The 20,800-nt window shown below is 36.7% G+C and overlaps 1 protein-coding gene across 1 annotated transcript in view; it reads right to left on the bottom strand.

Annotated features, from left to right (window-relative positions):
* The window catches only part of WDPCP (WD repeat containing planar cell polarity effector), a 357,672-nt gene that overhangs the window by 124,675 nt on the left and 212,197 nt on the right, over window positions 1-20,800 (bottom strand). Inside the window, exon 13 of the mRNA XM_054586899.1 lies at window positions 2,318-2,381. Within this exon, the coding sequence (XP_054442874.1) occupies window positions 2,318-2,381 (64 nt within the window). The remainder of the gene's footprint in view (window positions 1-2,317; window positions 2,382-20,800) is intronic.

The following is a 20,800-nucleotide window of genomic DNA, read 5'->3' as shown; positions in this document are numbered from 1 at the left end:
TCTATATTTGTTTTATTTCAAGTAATAGTAGTCCATGCACCTTATTTGTTGAATAAGCCTTATTTTCCCGATTGATTTGAAATATCAATTGAGTCATATATTACATTGTTAGACAGATATATACATTTGTTTGTAGAATGCTCATTATATTTCATTGATCTACTTGATTATTTCTGTGCTGGTGTGATGTTTTAATTCTTGAGACTTTATAATCAGATTTACATTTTTTAATATTTTATAATGGATTTTGAAATTTAAAAACATAATTAAATAAAATAAATCTGCATTAAAAAAAAAAAGAAAGATCAACAGAACTCCTACCTTTTGCAACAGTATGGATGGAACTGGAGAATATTATACTAAGTGAAATAACCCAGTCAATGAAAGACAGATACCATATGATCTCACCTATAATTGGAATCTATTCAACAAAATAAACTAATGAACAAAATAACCCACTGGCATGGAAACATGGAGCAGACTGAAAGTGACCAGAGGGGATGGGAAAGAAGGACCATGGTGGAAGGATGGAGAAGGGACTAGACAAAAAACATGTATCAATGACCCATGGACACGGACCGTTCCCAGAGTGGGAATTGACTAGGGAAGTGGAGGGCAGGGTGAGATGGTGGAAGAGGACAATGGAGGGAAAACTGAGACAACTGTAATAGAATAAATATGATTTATACATAAAAAAAGAATATTATGATAAGTGAAATAAGCCAGTTAGAGAAAGACAAATACGATATGATTTCACTCACATGTGGAATCTAATGAACAAACAATTAACAAGGAAAATGTGAACAGACTCATAGATGAAGAGCAGGATGACAGCTAATGGGGGGAAGGGGAAGGTATGGAGTGACTGAGCAAAAAAGGAAAAAGGACTCATGGACATGGACAACAGTGTGGTGATTGCTGGGTGGAGGAGAGTATAATGGGACTAAATATTAATGGAAAAAATACAATAAAGATTAAATTAAAAAATAGATTAGAAGATGGCTTTGATGATTGTGTATTAATTTTCGAAGCAGTAGAAATTACAGAACAGAGAAAGTTTGCTAGACACTACACATTTAAATATTCAATCTTTCAGTTTTTATCTTGATTAGAAAATATTGGGACTATAGACATAACAAAGTAAAGACATGACGAAAATCTACCTTTACTAGGGTGAGTATTGCCAGAGGTGAGAAGATGGAGATAAAGAAGAAAATCAATGGGATCAGAAACATCTGAAAATTACTGTAATTAAATTTCAGACACTGTGATGCCAGCATGCATAGAGTTTGGAAAAATAATAAAATCTTCCCTCAATATACTAATATGCCTAACTCATTTTCATATAACAAAATACAGATGACAACAGAAGGTTCATACATTTGTAGTAATTAGAAAGATTTTTTTCATAATCAGTGAAAGCAGAATTTAATTGAATGATGCAAAGTTAGAATTTAAATAACAAATTCAGTATGAAAGACAAGTGATCTAATGCCATGAATCCCTATTAACAAGGCTTAAACTATGGAATGTCTTCATTCTGCAGAAGATTCAGGTAAAAGAGCCTTCCATTTTTTGTTGTTTCAAGAAGTTTTTGTTTTATTGTTTTTTTGACAACAATCTCTGTGGAGCAGAAAACATTGGGAAACCAGGAAAGGAACGCTACCTTTTTTGTTCATCTGATCTCACTGTGACATTGTGGTGAAATATCTTATAAAGTAAGAGCCTGATACAGAACACAAGGATCTGTAAGAAACTGGTCAATTTTAATGTTTGTAGCTTATAAATAGGAGGACTGAATATATGTGCATTTATAACCTCTTTGGTCCACTTTACACTGTGATTACTTTAAAAATACAAGTGAGAACATTCAAATTTGTTACTTTGCCCTAAAATCTAATGGACAGACTGAGCATATTCAAGACATATGGAGTATATTTTGCCCTATGTCCTGGCTTCTGTAGCTGTATTTCTTCAGAGAATAGATTAGAAAGGCATTTAAGCTCATTAGATAGAAAGATGTCATCCCCTCACATCAAAGTACATGAGGAAAAAAGTTCAAGAATTACAAATTTTTATAAAACATTAAAAAAAAAACCCTTTTGGCCCTGGCAAGGAAAATGTCAACAAGTCAAAAGAAACTAAATGGCTATTGACCAGTTTCATGAAGGCAAAGCTGCAAGCCAAGACGGCATAATGCTTTCCTACCATGAGGGTAAGGCACAAATGACACTAATCCTTTTTAATGGTCACAAAAGCTGACAACTTACTCAGACTTAGAACTGAAGGCACCAAATCATCTCTGGGAATGACTCACCATAAATAGGTCACGAGCACCAATATCAACAGCTAACAGAAATGCCTTCTCAAATCTCTGGTACCTGTAAGGAAGATATGTTATCTATTAGTGCAAACAAAACAACATAAAAGCAGACAGCTGTTTGTTTAATGTATTTATGTGTCATTGTTTTTGGTCTTCTGATGGCAAAAATATTTTCAGACAGTGGAGCCTTTGTCTACTGGGCTATTCTGAATGTGAAATATTACTGTACCTAGGAGGAGCTGAGCACAGTGCCCATGGAGGCCCTTCAGTACCACTTACCAGGAGCAGCATAACCCAGAGTAGAACAGATAACTTAGGAAATATATTTTTTAAAACTTTTCCCTTTATTGTGCTTTGTAAGAGAAAAGTATGGGGACTTGGAGACCACAGCAAGATAAGATTAACAAATTAAAAGTTGAGAAAAGTATAGTTAAAAGTTGAGAAACCAAATGTTGCATTACAAAAGTCTCATTTGTGAGTTTTTAACAAAATTAATCTTAGACTGTTGTAAAATGACAATGTAAGTGGTTTCTAAATATTTTTTAAAATAATACTTTTCTACTTTTTTTCCAATCATTTTCTTTCCCTAAAGTAAAATGTTGAGAATTTTTTTTGTGCAAGCTTAATTTGAGGCTAAGATAGATGAGAACCAACTGCAGTTTAAATTAGTTACCTTTATAAAAAGTTTAACATCTTGAGAGAAAAGTATGTCATGAATATACAGTTAATCGCTGAACTCAGGGTTAGGGATACCAAGCCCTACAGAGTCAAAAATCCACCTTAATTTTGACTTCCCCAAAACTTAACTACAGTTGGCTCTTGGTATCCATAGGAGGATTGGTCCCAGAGGCACTTGCAGATGCCAAAATCTATGGGTTCTCATGTCCCGTTTTTAAAATGGTGTAATACATATAGTCAGCCATGCACATCTGCAGATTCCCAACCATGGAAGAAAACATTATTTTCAATCAGCATTTTGTTAAATCTGAGGATGTGACCCCTGTGGAGGACCCACTGTATTTATTGAAAAAAAAAAAATCTGCATGTAAGTGGACCCCTGTGGTTCAAAGCTCTGTTGTTTGCGGGTCAACTTTGCATAGGGTTTTGGAAGGAAAGATCATCTTTATTTTGTCTGAATGCTGAGATTTACATAGGTATAACTGTCAGTTTTTCTGACTCTAGAAACAAGCAGGTAAATTATCAAGTTATTCTGTTCTCTTTATTTTATGAATTGTGGTGGAACAAAAATATCAGATTTCAAATAAAACAAATCAGAAATATGGAATATTAGTTAACAGGTTATATAAATTTTATTAGATAAACAGCTAAAATAATTAAAATTCAAGCAAACAAGGCTCATTCTTATAACATATAAGCTGGTAGGTGTAGAACCTGAACCACTTACTTCACAGTTTCCATGTTATGTTTGATGACTGTTTTTTCCTCCTTGGCCCTTCTTACTAGCATTTCTGGTACTAACCTGAATCCCTTTCAACTATGGAAGATCAGAAGGCAATTGTGTTTATCTTTGTTCCTGGAAGCCCCTGGTTCCTTATATATTCAGTGGAGATGGAATGTAATAAGGAAGAGGACAGAGAATTAGCCAGTTCTGCTACTTTTCCACACATTTATTGCCATTTTGTGTTTGTTTATATTCCAGTGAAAATTTCCTGGCAATAGTCCGTCTTCTTCTGATGATCAAAATTAAGGATAAATCCTTATCTTCTGTGTCCTTTGGCCACATCTGACTCTATAAACTTTTCCTCCTTGAAAGCATCACTTTCCTGCATTTGGAAGTGCTATTCTTTTCTCATTTCTTAGATTTCATCTTCTTAGTCCCTTTCCTAGTTCATTTTTCTCTGCCTGCTCCATGAAGTTGGCATACCCTAGCCCTCTTTTATTTATGTTCACTCAATCCAGTCTCCCAGTACCTCAGCCACTCCCACTGGTAATCACATCAATGACTCATAACTCTATAGGATCCACATCTCTCCTGAACTACACACTCTTGTTACCAGGTACCTCAAACAGGACTAACAGGTCCACTGATACATCAATTTGGCTACCATATATATGATAAATTGAAATTTGACAGTGAAATTAAGGGGAGAAAGTTAGGATATACTCTTCTTTCTAGGTGAGCAGTGACCATGAACATAATGATAAAATGAAAGAGCTGGCATTGGTATCTGGCAGCATGGTCAGCCAGCAATACCAAAGGGAGATCCCGACTGCACTGCTATAAAATATATGTTAAAGTATATCACAGGACTCTTAAAAAAAAGAAAAGAAAAAAAAGGGAAATCTCCAGAGATACCACACTATCAATCAAAAAATAACCAAACAAAATCCCTCGACTGACACTTGAGTAAGGATCCCTGGGCTGAGAACAAAAGCGGGTGAGTGGGAAGGAAGACAGAACTACTCCAAGGAGATTGGATCTTGAACAAGTTTCAAAGTAAAGGTGCTAAGCCTGAGATTTGTGATTAAGCCAGGGGCAAAAATGGTCCCAGGTCATTAGTGCCTCTACCTCTGGCAGAAACAATTTAAAAAATTATGTCTAGGTTAAAGTAGATTTGACAGAAGCCCCCAGGATTACTATAAATTAAAATAGAAAAATATAAGTTCACAAAGATCATGAAATACACAAGGAAACAAGCTACTCTAACATAAAATTAGACAATAAACAACAGTGTTATATCTCCATGGATTTCAGATCATTGAATTATTAAAGTTAGAATATAAAATAATTCATTATAAGATATTTATACTGCAAATAAACATGCAAGAAGATACAGTAAAAAATTATCAGGTAGACTTTTCAAACAATAAAATAAAATTTTTAGAAATTAAAATTTTAATTACTGGAGTTAAATAACTTGGCACATTTGAGAGAATTAGTGAACTAAAAGATACACAAATAAGAGATTACAAACAACGTTGCACAGAGATAAAAGATAAAAAAATATAAAGAGGTTAAACAAGATAGAGGAGATGAAAAGGTTTAACATATCTAATCAGGGAATTAAGTTAATGGCTGAGATGATATGAATCCATAAACACAACAGGAACAATGCATATCAAGCAGGATAAATTTAAAGAAACATATAATTATGCACATTTGTAATGGAAATGCAGAACTCCAAAAATAAAAAGATCTTAAAAACTGCCAGGGAGAAGACAGGTCACCTACAAAGAAATTCCAAATAGACTGACACCAGACCCCTTAATGGCAACACTGAAAGGTAGAAGACAGTAGGAAAATATCTTCAAATTATGGAGAGAAAATAAGCATCAATACTGTATGAGGTAACAGTGGACTTCTCTTACAATATGAAAGTAAAATAAAGACCCTTTCAGATATACAAAAACTGAGTGTATTTAACAAATCTTTAATAAAGAGACTACTAGGGGACATATCTCAGGAAAAAGGAAAATGACCTCAGAAGGAAAGTCTGAGAAGCAACAGTTTTTAAAAAAGGGATTTGGTTAAAATACAGGTAGATAAATAGGCATACACACACATCTTTTGATGTATTTTAAGATCTGAAAATATTTATTAGCAATATCATATAAATCAGAGGGTATTTAAAGTGCTATGGTCCTTGCTTTTTTGTACTGTTGAAAATATTATTTAATGTTTGAATTTGGTTACTATGGATATCAAATTTCAATGTTAAATGGTTTTCAGGATATGGAAATACAACAATTAGTTTGTCCATCACTAGTTGATGGTCACATGGAATGTTTTCCAGTTGGCCCTATTATGAATAAAGCTGCTATGAATATTCATATATAAGTTGTTACACATAAGTGTTTTCATTTCTCCTGGGAAAAAATAAACATAATATTACAATTGCTGGGTCATATGGTAAGTATACGTTTAACATATAGGGAGGAAAAAGATGGCGGAGGAGTGAATGGGAGTCACATGGACCTCCTCCCAAGACCAAAACGGAATTGTGACTAAATAATGGAGAAATCGCCTGGAAAACAATGGAATGATAGAGGGAGAGGAGCCTTGGAGCTGTGGACAGACAGTGGATTCGACTCTCACACATCCCAACGGGTGAGAAGTGCGGTGGAGGCTCGAGAGGGTGGGCTGGGCGCCCACAGGCACCAGCACCAGAGTGACATTGAAACGGCCAGTTGGATCCCCCTGAGAAGACCAGGGTCTGAACCATAAACAGGAACCCCTAGACTACAGCAGCTGAAACCAGGAAAACGCACATACAAAATGCAAACCCGAAAAGCTTAGGGGCTCTCTCTGCCAGAGACAGGCGGCTAGAGGTGCAAAGAGACATTTAAAGGGCGAACACAAAACTTTGCAGTGGCAGGTGCCTTCCTTGATCTCTGGGGAGAGGCAGCAGCAGAGAGAGATGGTGCCTGCGGAAAGATTGGTGAGGAAAATTTTGTGAAGAGAACTGAGACGGTGGCCAGCAGAGCCCCAGTGATAATGTACCTCCCACTCTGCAGCTACCATCTCGCTCAGGCATAAGGGAATCAATTAACCAGCCTTTTGGGCAATCCGCACACAGCGAGTGGGCTGGGGGCTGAGTGCAGACTGGCTGGAAGAAATAGAGGATCCCTGGCCGAAGGGGACACACAGCTGCATAGAGACCCTTGAGGAGAGACTGGTGACAGAGGGATTGGGGAAAGAACTGGAGGATTATCTGAGATCCCCGGAGCAGACTACCTCCCCATTCCGTAGTCTCCATTTGGGCAGGCAAGCCTGGCCCCCAAAGAGGTAGAAGTGGGCACGGGAGCTGGAAGTTGCGCAATTACAACATGGTCCACCGAAATAGTGGATCCCAAAGGGGTCACAGAGCTGCCCAGAGATCCTTGGGGAGAGATTGGAGACAGGACTAACTAGAGAGTTCTGGAGCTGACTCCTTCCCTTTCCGAAGTCTCCATTTTGTGCAGGCAGGCCATGCCCCCAAAAAGCCAAAAGCAAGAAAGCACACAATAGAAGGTCCTAAACTGACCAGTGCTGGCGAGCCTGCGTGGTCCAGTGAGGGTGCCTGCCTGGGCCTGTGCACAGGCGTGCCCGGACCAGCTGGGGCGCCTGCACAGGCTGGCACGTGCGCGCAAGTGAGCTGGTGTGCGAGTGCAGAGTGGTTTGCTGAAATAGTGGATCCCTGGCTGAAGGGGTCACAGAGCTGCCCAGAGACCCCTGATGAGAAACTGGAGACAGAGGCATTAGAGATCCCAGTGCCAACTCTTCCCCAGTCCATGATCTCCATTTTGTTCAGGTGGACTACTCCCCTTAGTGACAGCAGCCTATAAGGGCACAATAGTCCCGCCATCAGGACGCACTGCTCCGCCTGTGGTGCCTAACGCTGACAGATGAGGACAGACTGACCAGACTGACAATCACAGGAGACAGACACAGATAGTTGATTCCTGGAAAACTCAAACAAACGACTCAAGGTCACATGGTGTCAACAACTGACATCATCAGAGGCAGACTCAGAGAGAAGAATAAAGAAAAATAAATAAATAAAAGACTCCCCCTACTACCATAGAAGTTTAATCCACAATGTTAGGAAATATAGACAGATCGATTGAAGCAGAAGCAATAAATAAATAAATAAATAAATACTCTCTCACAAAAATGGGAAGAAAAAGAAGTTTCCCCCAAATGAGGGGAAAGGAGAAATTCCCACAGAGAGAGCTAAATGAAGTAGCGGCAAGGGAACTATCAGATATTTAATTCAAAACAATGACTCTAAGGAAGCTGAATGATTTCAGCCAGCTCAAAGATAACTATGAGAAACTGCAGAGAAACTATCAGGATCTTAGAGAAAACTTTATCAACCTGGAAAAGGACATAGAAACTATCAAGAAGACACAAGAGGATATGAAGAATACCATTTCTGAATTGAAGAACACAGTAGCAGGAATCCAAAGCAGGCTAGATGAAGCTGAGAATTGAATCAGTGAGAAGGAGGATAAGGTAGAAAGAAGCTCCTAGAAAGAACAAGAAAAGGAAAAAAGACTCAAAAAGAATGAAGAGCATTTAGGGAAATGCAGGACAACCTGAAACGCAATAATATCGGCATAATAGGGATACCAGAAGGAGAAGAAGAGGAGCACGGGATAGAGACCTCTTTGAAAAAGTAATGATGCAAAACTTTCCTAATTTAAGGAGAGAAAAGGTCTCACACGTCCAGGAAGCAGGGAGGGCACCATTGAAGAGGGACCCAAGAGGCCCACTCCAAGACACATCATTAAAATGGCAAATATCCGAGACAGAGAATCCTAAAGGCAGCAAGGGAGGAGATAATACATACAAGGGAGCCCCGATTCAGCTAGGAGCTGACTTCTCAACAGAAACACTACAAACCAGAAGGGAATGGCAACAAATATTCCAAGTCATGAAAAGCAAAGGCCTACAGCCAAGGCTGTTCTACCCAGCAAGGCTCTCAAAATAGAAGGCGAAATAAGGAGATTCCCAGACAAAAGAAGGCTATAAGAATACGTCTCCACCTAACCAGCACTGCAAGAAATACTAAAGGAACTGGTTTAAGAAGATGAAGAAAAAGAGTGAGAAAGAGGAAAACACAGGTACAAAGAGAAAAACATGAATAAGTTTCTATTAATAATAACTCTTAATGTAAATGGACTAAATGCCCCAATCAAAAGACACATAGCTGAATGGATAAGAAAACATGACCCACACATAGGCTGCCTACAAGAGACCCATCTCAGAGCAAAAGACCTGCACAGATTGAACGAAAAGGAATGGAAAGAAATATTTTAAGCAAATGGCTAAGAGAAGAAAGCAGGGGTTGCAATACTTATATCAGACAAAATAGATTTCAAAACAAAGGACATAAAAAAACCCAGAAGGACGTTTTGTAATACTTAAAGAAAGAATCTATCAAGACATAAACATTGTAAACTTATATGCACCCAACATAGGAGCACCCAGATATATAAGGAAAATCTTGGCCGAATTCAAAAAAGATATAGATATTGACACGCTGATAGGGGATTTTATACCCCACTGCGAAAAATAGACAGATCTCCCAAACAAAACATCAACAAGGATATTGTGGAGCTGAATGACGCACTGAATCAAATAGACTTAAAAGACATATATAGAACCTTACATCCCAAAGAAGAAAAATACACATTCTTTTCAAATGCTCATGGCAGTTTTTCAAAGATAGACCACATGATAGGACACCAAGCAAGCCTCAGCAAATTCAGGAAAACTGAAATAATACCAAGCTTTTTCTCGGACAACAAGGGCTTGAAGCTGGAAATCAACCTCAAAGAGAAACTTCAAAAACTTGCAAACTCATGGCAACTGAACAGTAGGTTATTAAACAATGAATGGGTCAATAATGAGATAAGGGAAGAAATGAAAAAATTTCTGGAAACAAATGAAAATGAACAGACAACAGTCCAAAATCTATGGGACACAGCAAAGGCAGTCCTGAGAGGGAAGTTCATAGCAATACAGGCTTACCTAAAAAACACAGAAACATTTCAAATAAAAGACCTAACACTACAATTTCAAGAATTGGAGAAACAACAACAAATAAATCCCAGAGCAAGTAGAAGGAAGGAAACAGTCAAGATTAGAGCAGAACTGAATGACATAGAGACGAAAAGATCAATTCAGAGAATCAACCAATCCTGAAGCTGGTTCTTTGAAAAGATAAATAAAATTGACAAGGCTTTAAGCAGACTCATCAAGAATAAAAGGGAGAGGACCCAAATTAATAATATCAGAAATGAAAGAAGAGATATAACAATTGATAGCACAGAAATACAAATGATCATCAGAAACTACTATCAACAATTATATGCCAAGAAATTTGAAAATCTTGATGAAATGGACAAATTTTTAGAAAAGTATAATCTTCCAACACTGAAGGAGGAAGAAACAGAAAGCTTGAACAGACCGATAACAGCTGGGGAAATTGAAGCAGTAATCAAGAAACTCCCAGCACACAAGAGCCCAGGGCCAGATGGTTTCACAGGAGAATTTTACAAAACATTTAAGGAAGAGCTAACCCCTGTCCTTCTCTAACCATTCCAAAATCCTAAGGAGGGAAGACTCCCAGACTCTTTTTATGAGGCCAGCATCACCCTGATCCCCAAACCAGATAAAGACCCTAAAAGAAAGAAAACTACAGGCCAATTTCGCTGATGAACATACATGCTAAAATCCTCAACAAAATAGTGGAGAACCGCATCCAGCAATACATTCAAAAGATTATCCACCACGATCAAGTGGGATTCATCCCAGGGATGCAGGGATGGTTATATACGCAAGTCAGTAAAGGTGATACATCACATAAATAAAAGAAAAGACAAAAACCACATGATCATCTCGATAGACGCAGAAAAAGCATTCGATAAGGTACAGCATCCATTTATGATCAAAAAACTCAGCAAAATGGGAATAAATGGGGCATTCCTCAACATAATAAAGGCCATATATGAAAAACCTACAGCCAATATCATACTCAACGGGCAAAAATTGAAATCTTTCCCACTGAGATCGGGAACACGACAAGGATGTCCGCTCTCACCGCTTCTTTTCAACATGGTATTGGAAGTCCTAGCCACAGCGGTCAGACAAGAGAAAGAGATAAAAGGCATCCAAATAGGAAAGGAGGAAGTAAAGCTATCATTGTTTGCAGATGACATGATAGTGTACATAGAGAACCCTGTAGACTCTACCAAAAAACTCCTCAACCTAATAAGTGAATTTGGCAAAACAGCAGGATACAAAGTCAACATTCAGAAATCAAAGGCATTTTTGTACACCAGCAATGCAATAGAAGAAGAAGAAATCAGAAAAAAAATACCATTTGATATAGTAACAAGAAAAATAAAGTACCTAGGCATAAATTTAACCAAAGACGTAAAAGACCTGTACGCAGAAAACTCTACAACATTGAAAAAAGAAATTAAGGAGGGCACAAATAAATGGAAGCATATACCATGCTCATGGATTGGAAGAATTAATATCATCAAAATATCCATACTACCCAAAGCAATTTATAGACTCAACGCAATCCCTATTAAGATACCAATGACATATTTCACAGAAATAGAACAGACATTTCAAAAATTTATATGGAACCATAAACGACCCCGAATAGCCTCAGTAATTTTGAGAAAGAAACACAAAGTCGAGGGATCACAATACCGGACATCAAACTCTACTACAAAGCCACCATACTCAAAACAATCTGGTACTGGCACAAGAACAGACCCATAGACCAGTGGAACAGAATAGAAAGCCCAGAAATAAGCCCAGGTCTCTATGGGCATCTAATATTTGACAAAGGGGGCAGAAGCATATCATGGAGCAATAATTGCCTCTTCAACAAATGGTGTTGGGAGAGCTGGACGGCTACATGCAAAAAATTGAAATTGGATCATCGGCTGACACCATACACAAAAATAAACTCAAGATGGATAAAAGACTTAAATATAAGTTGCAACACTGTAAAAATCCTAGAGGAGAACATTGGCAGGAAACTCTCAGATATCCAATGCAGCAATTTTTTCACTGATATGTCCCCTAAAGCAAGGGACATAAAGGAAAGAATAAACAAATGGGACCTCATCAAAATAAGAAGCTTCTGCATGGCTAAAGAAAACATCAGCAAAATGAAAAGGGAGCCAACCGTATGGAAAAATATATTCACTAATGATACATCAGATAGAGGTTTGAGGTTTGATCTCCAAGATATATAAAGAACTCACTCGACTCCACTCCAAGAAGATAAATGATCTGGGCAGATGCTTTTCTAAGGAGGAGATACAGAGGTCCCAGAGGCATTTGAAAGGATGCTCAGCATCACTAGCCATCAGAGAAATGCAGATCAAAACCACCATGAGGTACCACCTCACACCGGTCAGAATGGCCATCATAAACAGATCCACAAACAACAGGTGCTGGCGAGGCTGTGGAGAAAAGGGAACCCTAGTTAACTGTTGGTGGGAATGCAGACTGTTGCAGCCACTGTGGAAAGCAGTGTGGAATTTCCTCAGAAAGCTGAAAATGGAACTGCCTTTTGATCCAGTGATTCCCCTGCTGGGACTATACCCTAAGAACACCAAAATGCCAATACAAAAGAACCTATGCACCCCAATGTTCATAGCAGCACAAGTCACAATAGCCAAGTGTTGGAAGCAACCTAAATGCCCATCAGTAGATGACTGGATCAAAAAATTATGGTACATATACACAATGGAATACTACGCAGCAGAAAGAAAAAAAGAACTACTAAACTTCGCGGCTCATGGCTGGAACTGGAGAGCATTATGCTAAGCGAAATAAGCCAGGGGGCCAAAGACAAATACCATATGATCTCACCTATAAGTGGAACCTAACCAACAATACAAAGATGCAAGGAAATTAAGACCAGCAACACTGAAAGGAAAAGAAATCAAGAGAGACAAGAAGGAAGGGGGGGGTGGGGAAAAGGAAGGGAAGGGGAAAGTCAAGGAACATATAGCAAGGACTCATGGACAAAACTAAAGGGGAAGAGCTGAGGGAGCGAAGGAGAGAGGGAGCAAGGGAAAGTGGTGGCGGGGAGGCAGAGACAAATGTATTTGAAAAAAATAAATTAAAATAAAATAAAAAAAATTAAATAAAAAATAAAAAAAAAAAAGAAAATAAGACAACAACACTGAAAAAAAAAAAAAGAAAGAAAGAAACCAAGAGAGACAAGAGCGAAGGAGGGAGGAGTGGGCGGCGGAAAAGGAAGGGAAGGGGAAAGTCAAGTAAAATATATCAAGGACTCATGGGCAAAGCCAAAGTGGGGAAAGACTGAGGGACAGAGAGTGGGGAGGGGAAAGTGGTGGGGGTAAGGCGGAGACAAATGTATTTGTAAAAAATAATTCATTAAAAAAAAAAAGAACAGTATGAAGACATAAGAATTCAAAAAAATGAGGAGAGGCTTAGGAACCTCTCAGACAACTTTAAACAATGCAACATCCGAATCATAGCGGTCCCAGAAGGAGAAGAGAAAGAGGAAGATATTGAAAACATATTGGAAAAAATAATGAAGAAGAACTTCCTCAATCTGGCCAAAGAAATAGACTTCCAGGAAATCCAGGAAGCTCACAGAGGACCCAAGGAGGAACACACCAAGGCACATCATAATTATGTTTCCCAAGATTAAAGATAAGGAGAGAATCTTAAAAGCACCAAGAGAAAAGGAGACAGTTATCTACAAAGGAGTTCCCATAAGACCCTCAGCTGATTTCTCAAAAGAAATCAAATCTTGCCAGCCCATTTGCAGGCAAGAAGGGGCTGGAAAGAAGTATTCAAAGGCATAAAAGCTAAGGATCTTCATCCAAGATTACTCTATCCAGAAAAGCTATCATTTAGAATGGAAGGGCAGATAAAGTGCTTCCCAGATAAGGTAAAGTTGAAGGAGTTCATCATCACCAAGCCTTACTATATGAAAAGTTAAAGGAACTTATCTAAGAAAATGATGAAGATCAAAAACTATGAATAAAAGAGAGGGGAGGAGGAGAGGAAGAATAGGGGAAAAAGTACAGGGAATAAGCAGCATAAATAGATAGTAAATAGGCAGGGGGGAGGTTAAGAATAGTATAGGAAATGGAGAAACCAAAGAACTTACATGTATGATCCATGGACATAAACTAAGAGCAGTGGGAATGCTGCGGGGGTAGGGTGGTGTAGGGTGGAGGGGAATAAAGGGAAGACAAAAATGGGACAACTGTAATAGCATAGTCAATAAATATATTTTTAAAAAACCATATAAGGAACTACCCAGTGATGTTCTAAAGTGATTACAATATTTTATATACCCACTAGCAATAACAGGAAATATCGGGTATATCCACATTCTACCCAATACTTAGTATGCTCAGTCTTTTTCATTTTATCCTTCTAATGGGTATATAGTAGTTTCTGATTATGGGTATAACTCATATTTCTCCGATGACTAATGGTTTTGAGCATCATGACTTTTTTTTTCATATGAGTTTCTAGTGGTTATAGCACCATTGTTTGAAAAATTCATTCTACATCAAATTACCTTGGTAATTTAGTAAAAAAACAGTTGTAGTAAGTTTGGAAATAAGGAAGTATGAGTCTTCTAAATTTGTTCATTTTCAAGATTGTTTCGGATATTAGGGGCCCTTTGCAAATTTATATGAATTTACAGACTGGCTTTTCCTATTTTTGAAAAGAAATTGGAATTTTGGGAGGAATTGTATCGAATCTATAGACTTCACTGGGTAAAACTGCCATCTTAGTAGTAAGTCTTCCAATCCATGAACATGGGATATCTTTAAATTATTTAAGTCTTCTTTAATTATTTTTAGCAATATTTTTTAGCTTTCAGTGTATGTTTTGTCACTATCTCAGTTAAATTTATTTGTACTTACAGTATGCTACTGTAAGTAGAATAGTTTTCTTCATTTCCTGTTTGGATACTTGTTGGTGTATAGAAACGCACCTGTTTTTTGGTTGTTGTATGTTGATCTTGTAACCTGCAACCTTGTAGAATTAATTTAACAGGTAATTAGTTTTCATGTACATTCTTTGAGATTTTTTAAAATATAGAATCATTTGCAAACAGAGATAATTTCTTCTCTTTTTTTCCAATTTAGATATATTTTATTTCTTTTTCTTGCCTAAAAGCTCTGGCTAGAACTTCTAGTACAACACTAAATAACAGGGTGAAGATGGACATCCTTGTGTTGTTCTTGATCATAGGGAGAAAGCTTTCAGCCTTTAATCACTGAATATGATGTTAATTGTAGTATTTTCATAAATGGCATTTATTATGTTGAAGTTTCCTTTACTCATAGTTGGCTCAGTTTTTTGAAAATGAAGGGGTGTTGAATTTGGTCAAATACTTTTCTGTACCAATTGAGATGTTCATATGTATTTTCCCTTGTTCTATTAATGTGGTGTATTACATGAATAGGTTTTCTTACGTTGAAACCATGCTTGCATTCCTGGGATAAATCCCACCTGGTCATGATATATAATCCTGTTACTATGTGTTGGATTTAGCTTGCTAGCATTTGGTTGTGGAGGATTTTCACATCCATATTCATTAGGGATATTGGTCTGTAGTTTTTTTCTTATGGTGTCTTTGGCGTTATAGAATAAGTTAGGAAGTCCTCCCTCCTTTCCTCTAGCTTAGTAAAATTTTGAAAAGGTTAATGTTAATCTTTGTTTAAATGTTTCATATAACTTCATCAGTGAAGCCATCTGGTCCTAGATAGAACTTTGGAGGTTTTGAATATGATTCAATCTCTTCATTTGTTATAGATTCATTCAGATTATCGATTGTTTATTGAGTTTGTTTTGGTAGTTTGCGTGTTTGAAAGAATTTGCCTGTGCCATCTATGTTATCTAATTTGCTGCATGCAAATGTTTATAGTCTTGTCTTATAATCCTTTTTATTAGCTTGGTGCCTTCTCTCTCTCTCTCTCTTTTTTAAGTCTGTCTAAAGTTTGTAAATTTTGGTGATTTTTTCCAAAGGACTTTTTAAAATTTCACTTCCTCTGTTTTTAAAAATTCTTATTGTGTTCCTCTCTGCTTTAATCTTTATTTCCATCCATCTGCTAGGTTGGAGTGTATTCCCCCCACTTTTTTTCTGGTTCCTTACATTGTAAAGTTAGGTAATTGATCTGATATTTTCCTCTTTTTAAATATAGATATTTGTCTATATTTAATATAGATATTTAATGTAGATAATTTCCTTTCTTAACTCTACTTTTGCTGCATCTCACAAGTATTGGTATGTTGTGTTTTTGTTTTCATGTGTTTCAAAATGTAACAATGTGATTTCTTCTTGGACCCATTGGCTGTTTAAGACTGTGTTGTTAAATTTTTATGTATTTGTGAGTTTTCCAGTTTTTCATTATTGATTTCTAGCTTTATTTATTGTGGCAGGAGAATATACTTTGCATAATTTCTATCTTTTTAAATTTATTAAGATTTTTAAAATGTCCTATCAGTGGCCTATCCTGGTGAATCTTCCATGTCTACTTTAGAAGAATGTGTGTTCTGCTGTTATGAATACACATCTGCTAGATCTAATCTGTGCAAACTGTTGTTCAAGCCCCCTTTCCCTAGTAATCTTCTGTTTGGATGTGCTATCCAATGTTGAAAATTGGGTGCTGAAGTCTCCACGTAGCACCCCACTTTCTTGTGCAACTTGTATAACTATTATTGTACAACTTTCTATTTCCTTCAGTTATATCACTCTTTGTTTCATATATTCTGGAGAGCCTTATGGTTTGGTGCACATACGTTTAAATTTGTCATATCTTCTTGATACAATATTCCTTTTATTCATAGATGATGTTCTTCTTTACCTCTTGTTATATTTTTTTAACTTTATGTTTATTTGTCTGATGTTAGTATAGCCACTGCATCTCTCTTTTGCTTAAAAACTACAAGCTTTCCCCTTAAGATTAGGAACAAGACATGGGTGCCTGTTTTTACCACTCTTATTCAACACAGTATTGGGAATTCTAGCCACAGGGATCAGACAAAAAATTTTTTAAAAAAAGGTATCCAAATTGGAAAGGAGGAAGTAAAATTGTCATTATTCACAGATGACATTGATAATGTACACAGAAAACTCTATAGTCTCTACCAAAAAAAACTGCTCGCCCTAATAAGTGAATTTAGCAGGCAAAATAGCAGGTTACAAAGTTAATATTCACAAATTGATGGCATTTTTGTTCACCAATAATGAAATATCAGAAAGAGAAAGTAGGAAAAAATCCCATTTTTTACTATAGCAACAAGAAAAATAAAGTACCTAGGAATAAATTTAATAAAGGAGGTAAAATATCTGTATTCAGAAAACTATAGAACACTGAAGAAACAGATTAAGGAAGATACAAATAAATGCAAGCATACACTGTGTTCATGGATTGGAAGAATTAACATCATGAAAATGTGCATACTACCCAAAGCAATCTATAGATTCAATGTAATTCCTATTAAAATACCTATAGTATATTTCAAAGATCTAGAGCAAATATTTCAAAAATTTAATGGACCCAAAAAGGAGCCTGAATAACCTTGGCAATCTTGAGAAAGCAGAAAAAAGCAGGAAGGATCACAATACCTGATATCAAAGTATACTACTACAAGGCCACTGTAATCAAAGCAGTCTGGTACTAGCATAAGAACAGACACACAGATCAATAGAACAAAATAGAGCCAGAAATAAACCCATGTCTCTATGGTCAATTAATTATTTGACAAGGGGGCATGAGCATACAATAAAGTAAAAATAGCCTTTTCAATAAATGGTGCTGGGAAAAGTGCCTTGTACATGCAAAAAAATTAAACTAGATTACCAGCTTACACCATACACAAGAACAGAATAAACTCAAAATGGTTAAAAGACTTAAAAGACAAGTCGTGACACCATAAAAATCCTAGAGGAAAACATAAGCAGGAAAATCAGCTATCCCATGTAGCAATATTTTTGCTGATATATCTCCTAGGGCAAGAGAAATAAAGGGGCGGGGGAAACAAATGGTACTACATCACACTATAAAGCTTCTGCAGCTCTAAGGCAACCATCATCAAAATGAAAAGAAAACCTACCATACGGGAGAACATATTTGCCAATGATTCATCAGAAGAGGGTATGATCTCCAAAATACATAAAAAACTCATACAACTTAACACCAGGAAGACACACAATCCAATTTAAAAATGGGCAAAGGACCTGAGAGACTCTTCTCCAGGGAGGACATGTAGATGGCACATAGACATGTAAGAAGATGCTCAACATCACTGGCCACCAAAAAGATGCAAATTGAAACCACAATGAGATGTTGCCTTGTACCTTCTGGAGGGGCTGTCATTAATGAATTAACTAGCACTGGGTGCTGGAAAGGATGTGGAAAAACAGGAATCCTGGTGCACGGTTGGTGGGAACGCGGACTGGTGCAGTCACTGTGGAAAGCAGTGTGAATTTTCCTTAAAAACTAAAAATGGAAATGCCTTTTGATCCCGTGATTCCACTACTGGGAATATACCCTAAGAATCCCAAATCACCAATTCAAAAGAACTTATGCACCCCTGTGTTCAAAGCAACATTATTTATAATAGCCAAGTGCTGGAAACAGCCTAAGTGCCCATCAGGAAATGACTGGATCAAAAAACTGTGGTACATTTACAAGGTGGAATACTGCACAGCAGAAAGAAGGAGCTCCTACCTTTTGTGACTGCATGAATGGAACTAGAGAATATTATGCTAAGTGAAATAAGCCCGTAGGTGAAAGACAAGTACCATATGATCTCACCTAGAAGAGGAATCTAATGAACAAAATAAACTAATGAACAAATAGAACCACATGCTTGGAAACATGGAACAGATTGACAGTGACCAGAGGGGAGGAAGGAGGAAAATGGTGGAAAGAAGGGGAAAGGACTGGTCAAGGAACATAGATGAATGACCCACGGACATGCACAACAGTGTGAAAACTGACTGTGGGAATGGAGGGTGGGATGAGCAGACAAAGGCATGGGGAGGGGGGGAAATTGGGAAAACTAATGAAATAACAATAAAAAATGATTTAAAATATTATAACCTCATAAGCAATACCCAGAGTAACAATAATAGCAACTATCATTTATTGAGATATTGTATTAGTTACTAGTCTAATACTTTATATGTATTAACTCAAGTAATGTTTACATCAACCCTGTCAGGTTGGTACTATTTCAATATCCATTTAATCAATGAAAAACTCGAACACAGAGGTTAATAAGCAAAATTTGCCAAATAAAATACAGAATACTCAGTTAAATCTGAATTTCACATAAATATTGAATAATGCATTAGTAAGTATACACCATGCAATATTTGGGACATACTTATCCTAGATAATTCTATATTATCTGAAATTTAAATTTAACTGGGCATCCCTTATTTTTATTTGCCAAATAAATCTGGTAACACTAAGCTTCCCAAGGTCCCATAGCTAGTCACTTGTATAGCAAGACTTGGAACCAGATAGTCTGGCTTCAAAACTTGCACCCTCTACCTTAGTGCTGCTCTAATGCTACCAGGAAAGAATGAACTATGTGCTGGAGGCTTATAGGTCCTTCTTCTTCAGGTCATGTTTCTGGTTGTTAGGTTTTCTGAATCAAGAAGAGAAATGCCATGCTGCATTCATTAAAAATGAATGATCAAATTGCTTCATGGTTGGCTCCAAACCAGAGAGGAGATGAGCCAGCTCCCTCTTTGGCTGCTACAGTATGTTAGGAATCCAAAATTCCATCACTTTGAACTCTACAAGTTTTAAAACTAGTATCATTCAAAAGTTATCATCAGATACACAGTGAACTACAAGTACATTTACTTTTATAGAGTACTTACAAAATACCTCTAATGCTTGAAGTTCTGTGTTAGGACTCAAAGGGTTAGAAAACCTATGACATTAGTCCTTGATCCTAAGCTTCTCATCGCCTAGTAGGAGAGACAGCCATAAACAATGATAATAACTATTGCTTATTAAGTACTTAATACAAGCTAGTTGCTTTTACTGGTTAATTGTTTATAATTTTGACAATGATGTTTAAGGTTAGTAAACTCCTCTTCTGTACAATGGAAGTAATAAGAGCTTAAGTAACTTGCCCAAAATTACACATCTAATTATGAAGCTAGGATTCAAACTTAGTTCTGTTCGACTCCAAAGCTTGGGCTTTTCAAAAATTATTTCATGCTATCTCCACAACTGACTAAAATTTCAGGCTACAATAGAGCTGCAAATTAAGACTTAAGGGAGCATTCGTAACTACTGCATCCTCCTCAGTACTTAATAGAGGGGTAATTTATAGCTGCTGTTGATTATTAAGATGGCATGTAGTAATTAATCAGATTGTTGGTGTTACAATTCTTATTAAAGATATTATTTGTGAGACCTGTCAGTTATGATGAGTAACTGGTAACAGACTATCACCATAAACATAATGGTAGAAGTCATTCATTGCTCTCATGTGGATATTAATAATAGTATGTTTTGACATGACTACTGACATTCTTATATATTAAAAAATACTAGGTTGAATAATTCTATGCTAGTATATTAATCCAAAATAAATTAAAATACCAACCTCCAAATTAATGACAGTTGGTATATTTAAAACTATTTAAATATATATATTTATTAAATTAAATATAATATTTAAACAGTATATTTATAAGAATATAAATGAAAAGTTAGGGCCTTTGACTATTCAAAGGAGAATTTCAACATTACTGCTTAACCAACGATACTTCTCTAGAGAATTATTCAGTGAGGTATTCTGAGAACAACAATTGTGTCAACATATGCTCTTCTAAGAACATCAAGATTTTCCATAACAGCTGAGCTGATGAAAGACCAGTATAATAGTAACCCTGTAAAACAAGCTGAGAAAGATGAATATAGAAAGTATTGAGAAATGTTTCTCAAGAGTAACTTCATGGAATCTTG

The sequence above is a fragment of the Pteronotus mesoamericanus genome, unplaced genomic scaffold (assembly GCF_021234165.1).
Source record: "Pteronotus mesoamericanus isolate MK-2021 breed Mesoamerican mustached bat unplaced genomic scaffold, CSHL_Meso_final contig_98, whole genome shotgun sequence".
Lineage (NCBI taxonomy): Eukaryota > Metazoa > Chordata > Mammalia > Chiroptera > Mormoopidae > Pteronotus > Pteronotus mesoamericanus.
The sequence above is the reverse complement of the archived record's forward strand: the minus strand, read 5'-3'. Positions and strand labels throughout refer to the sequence as shown.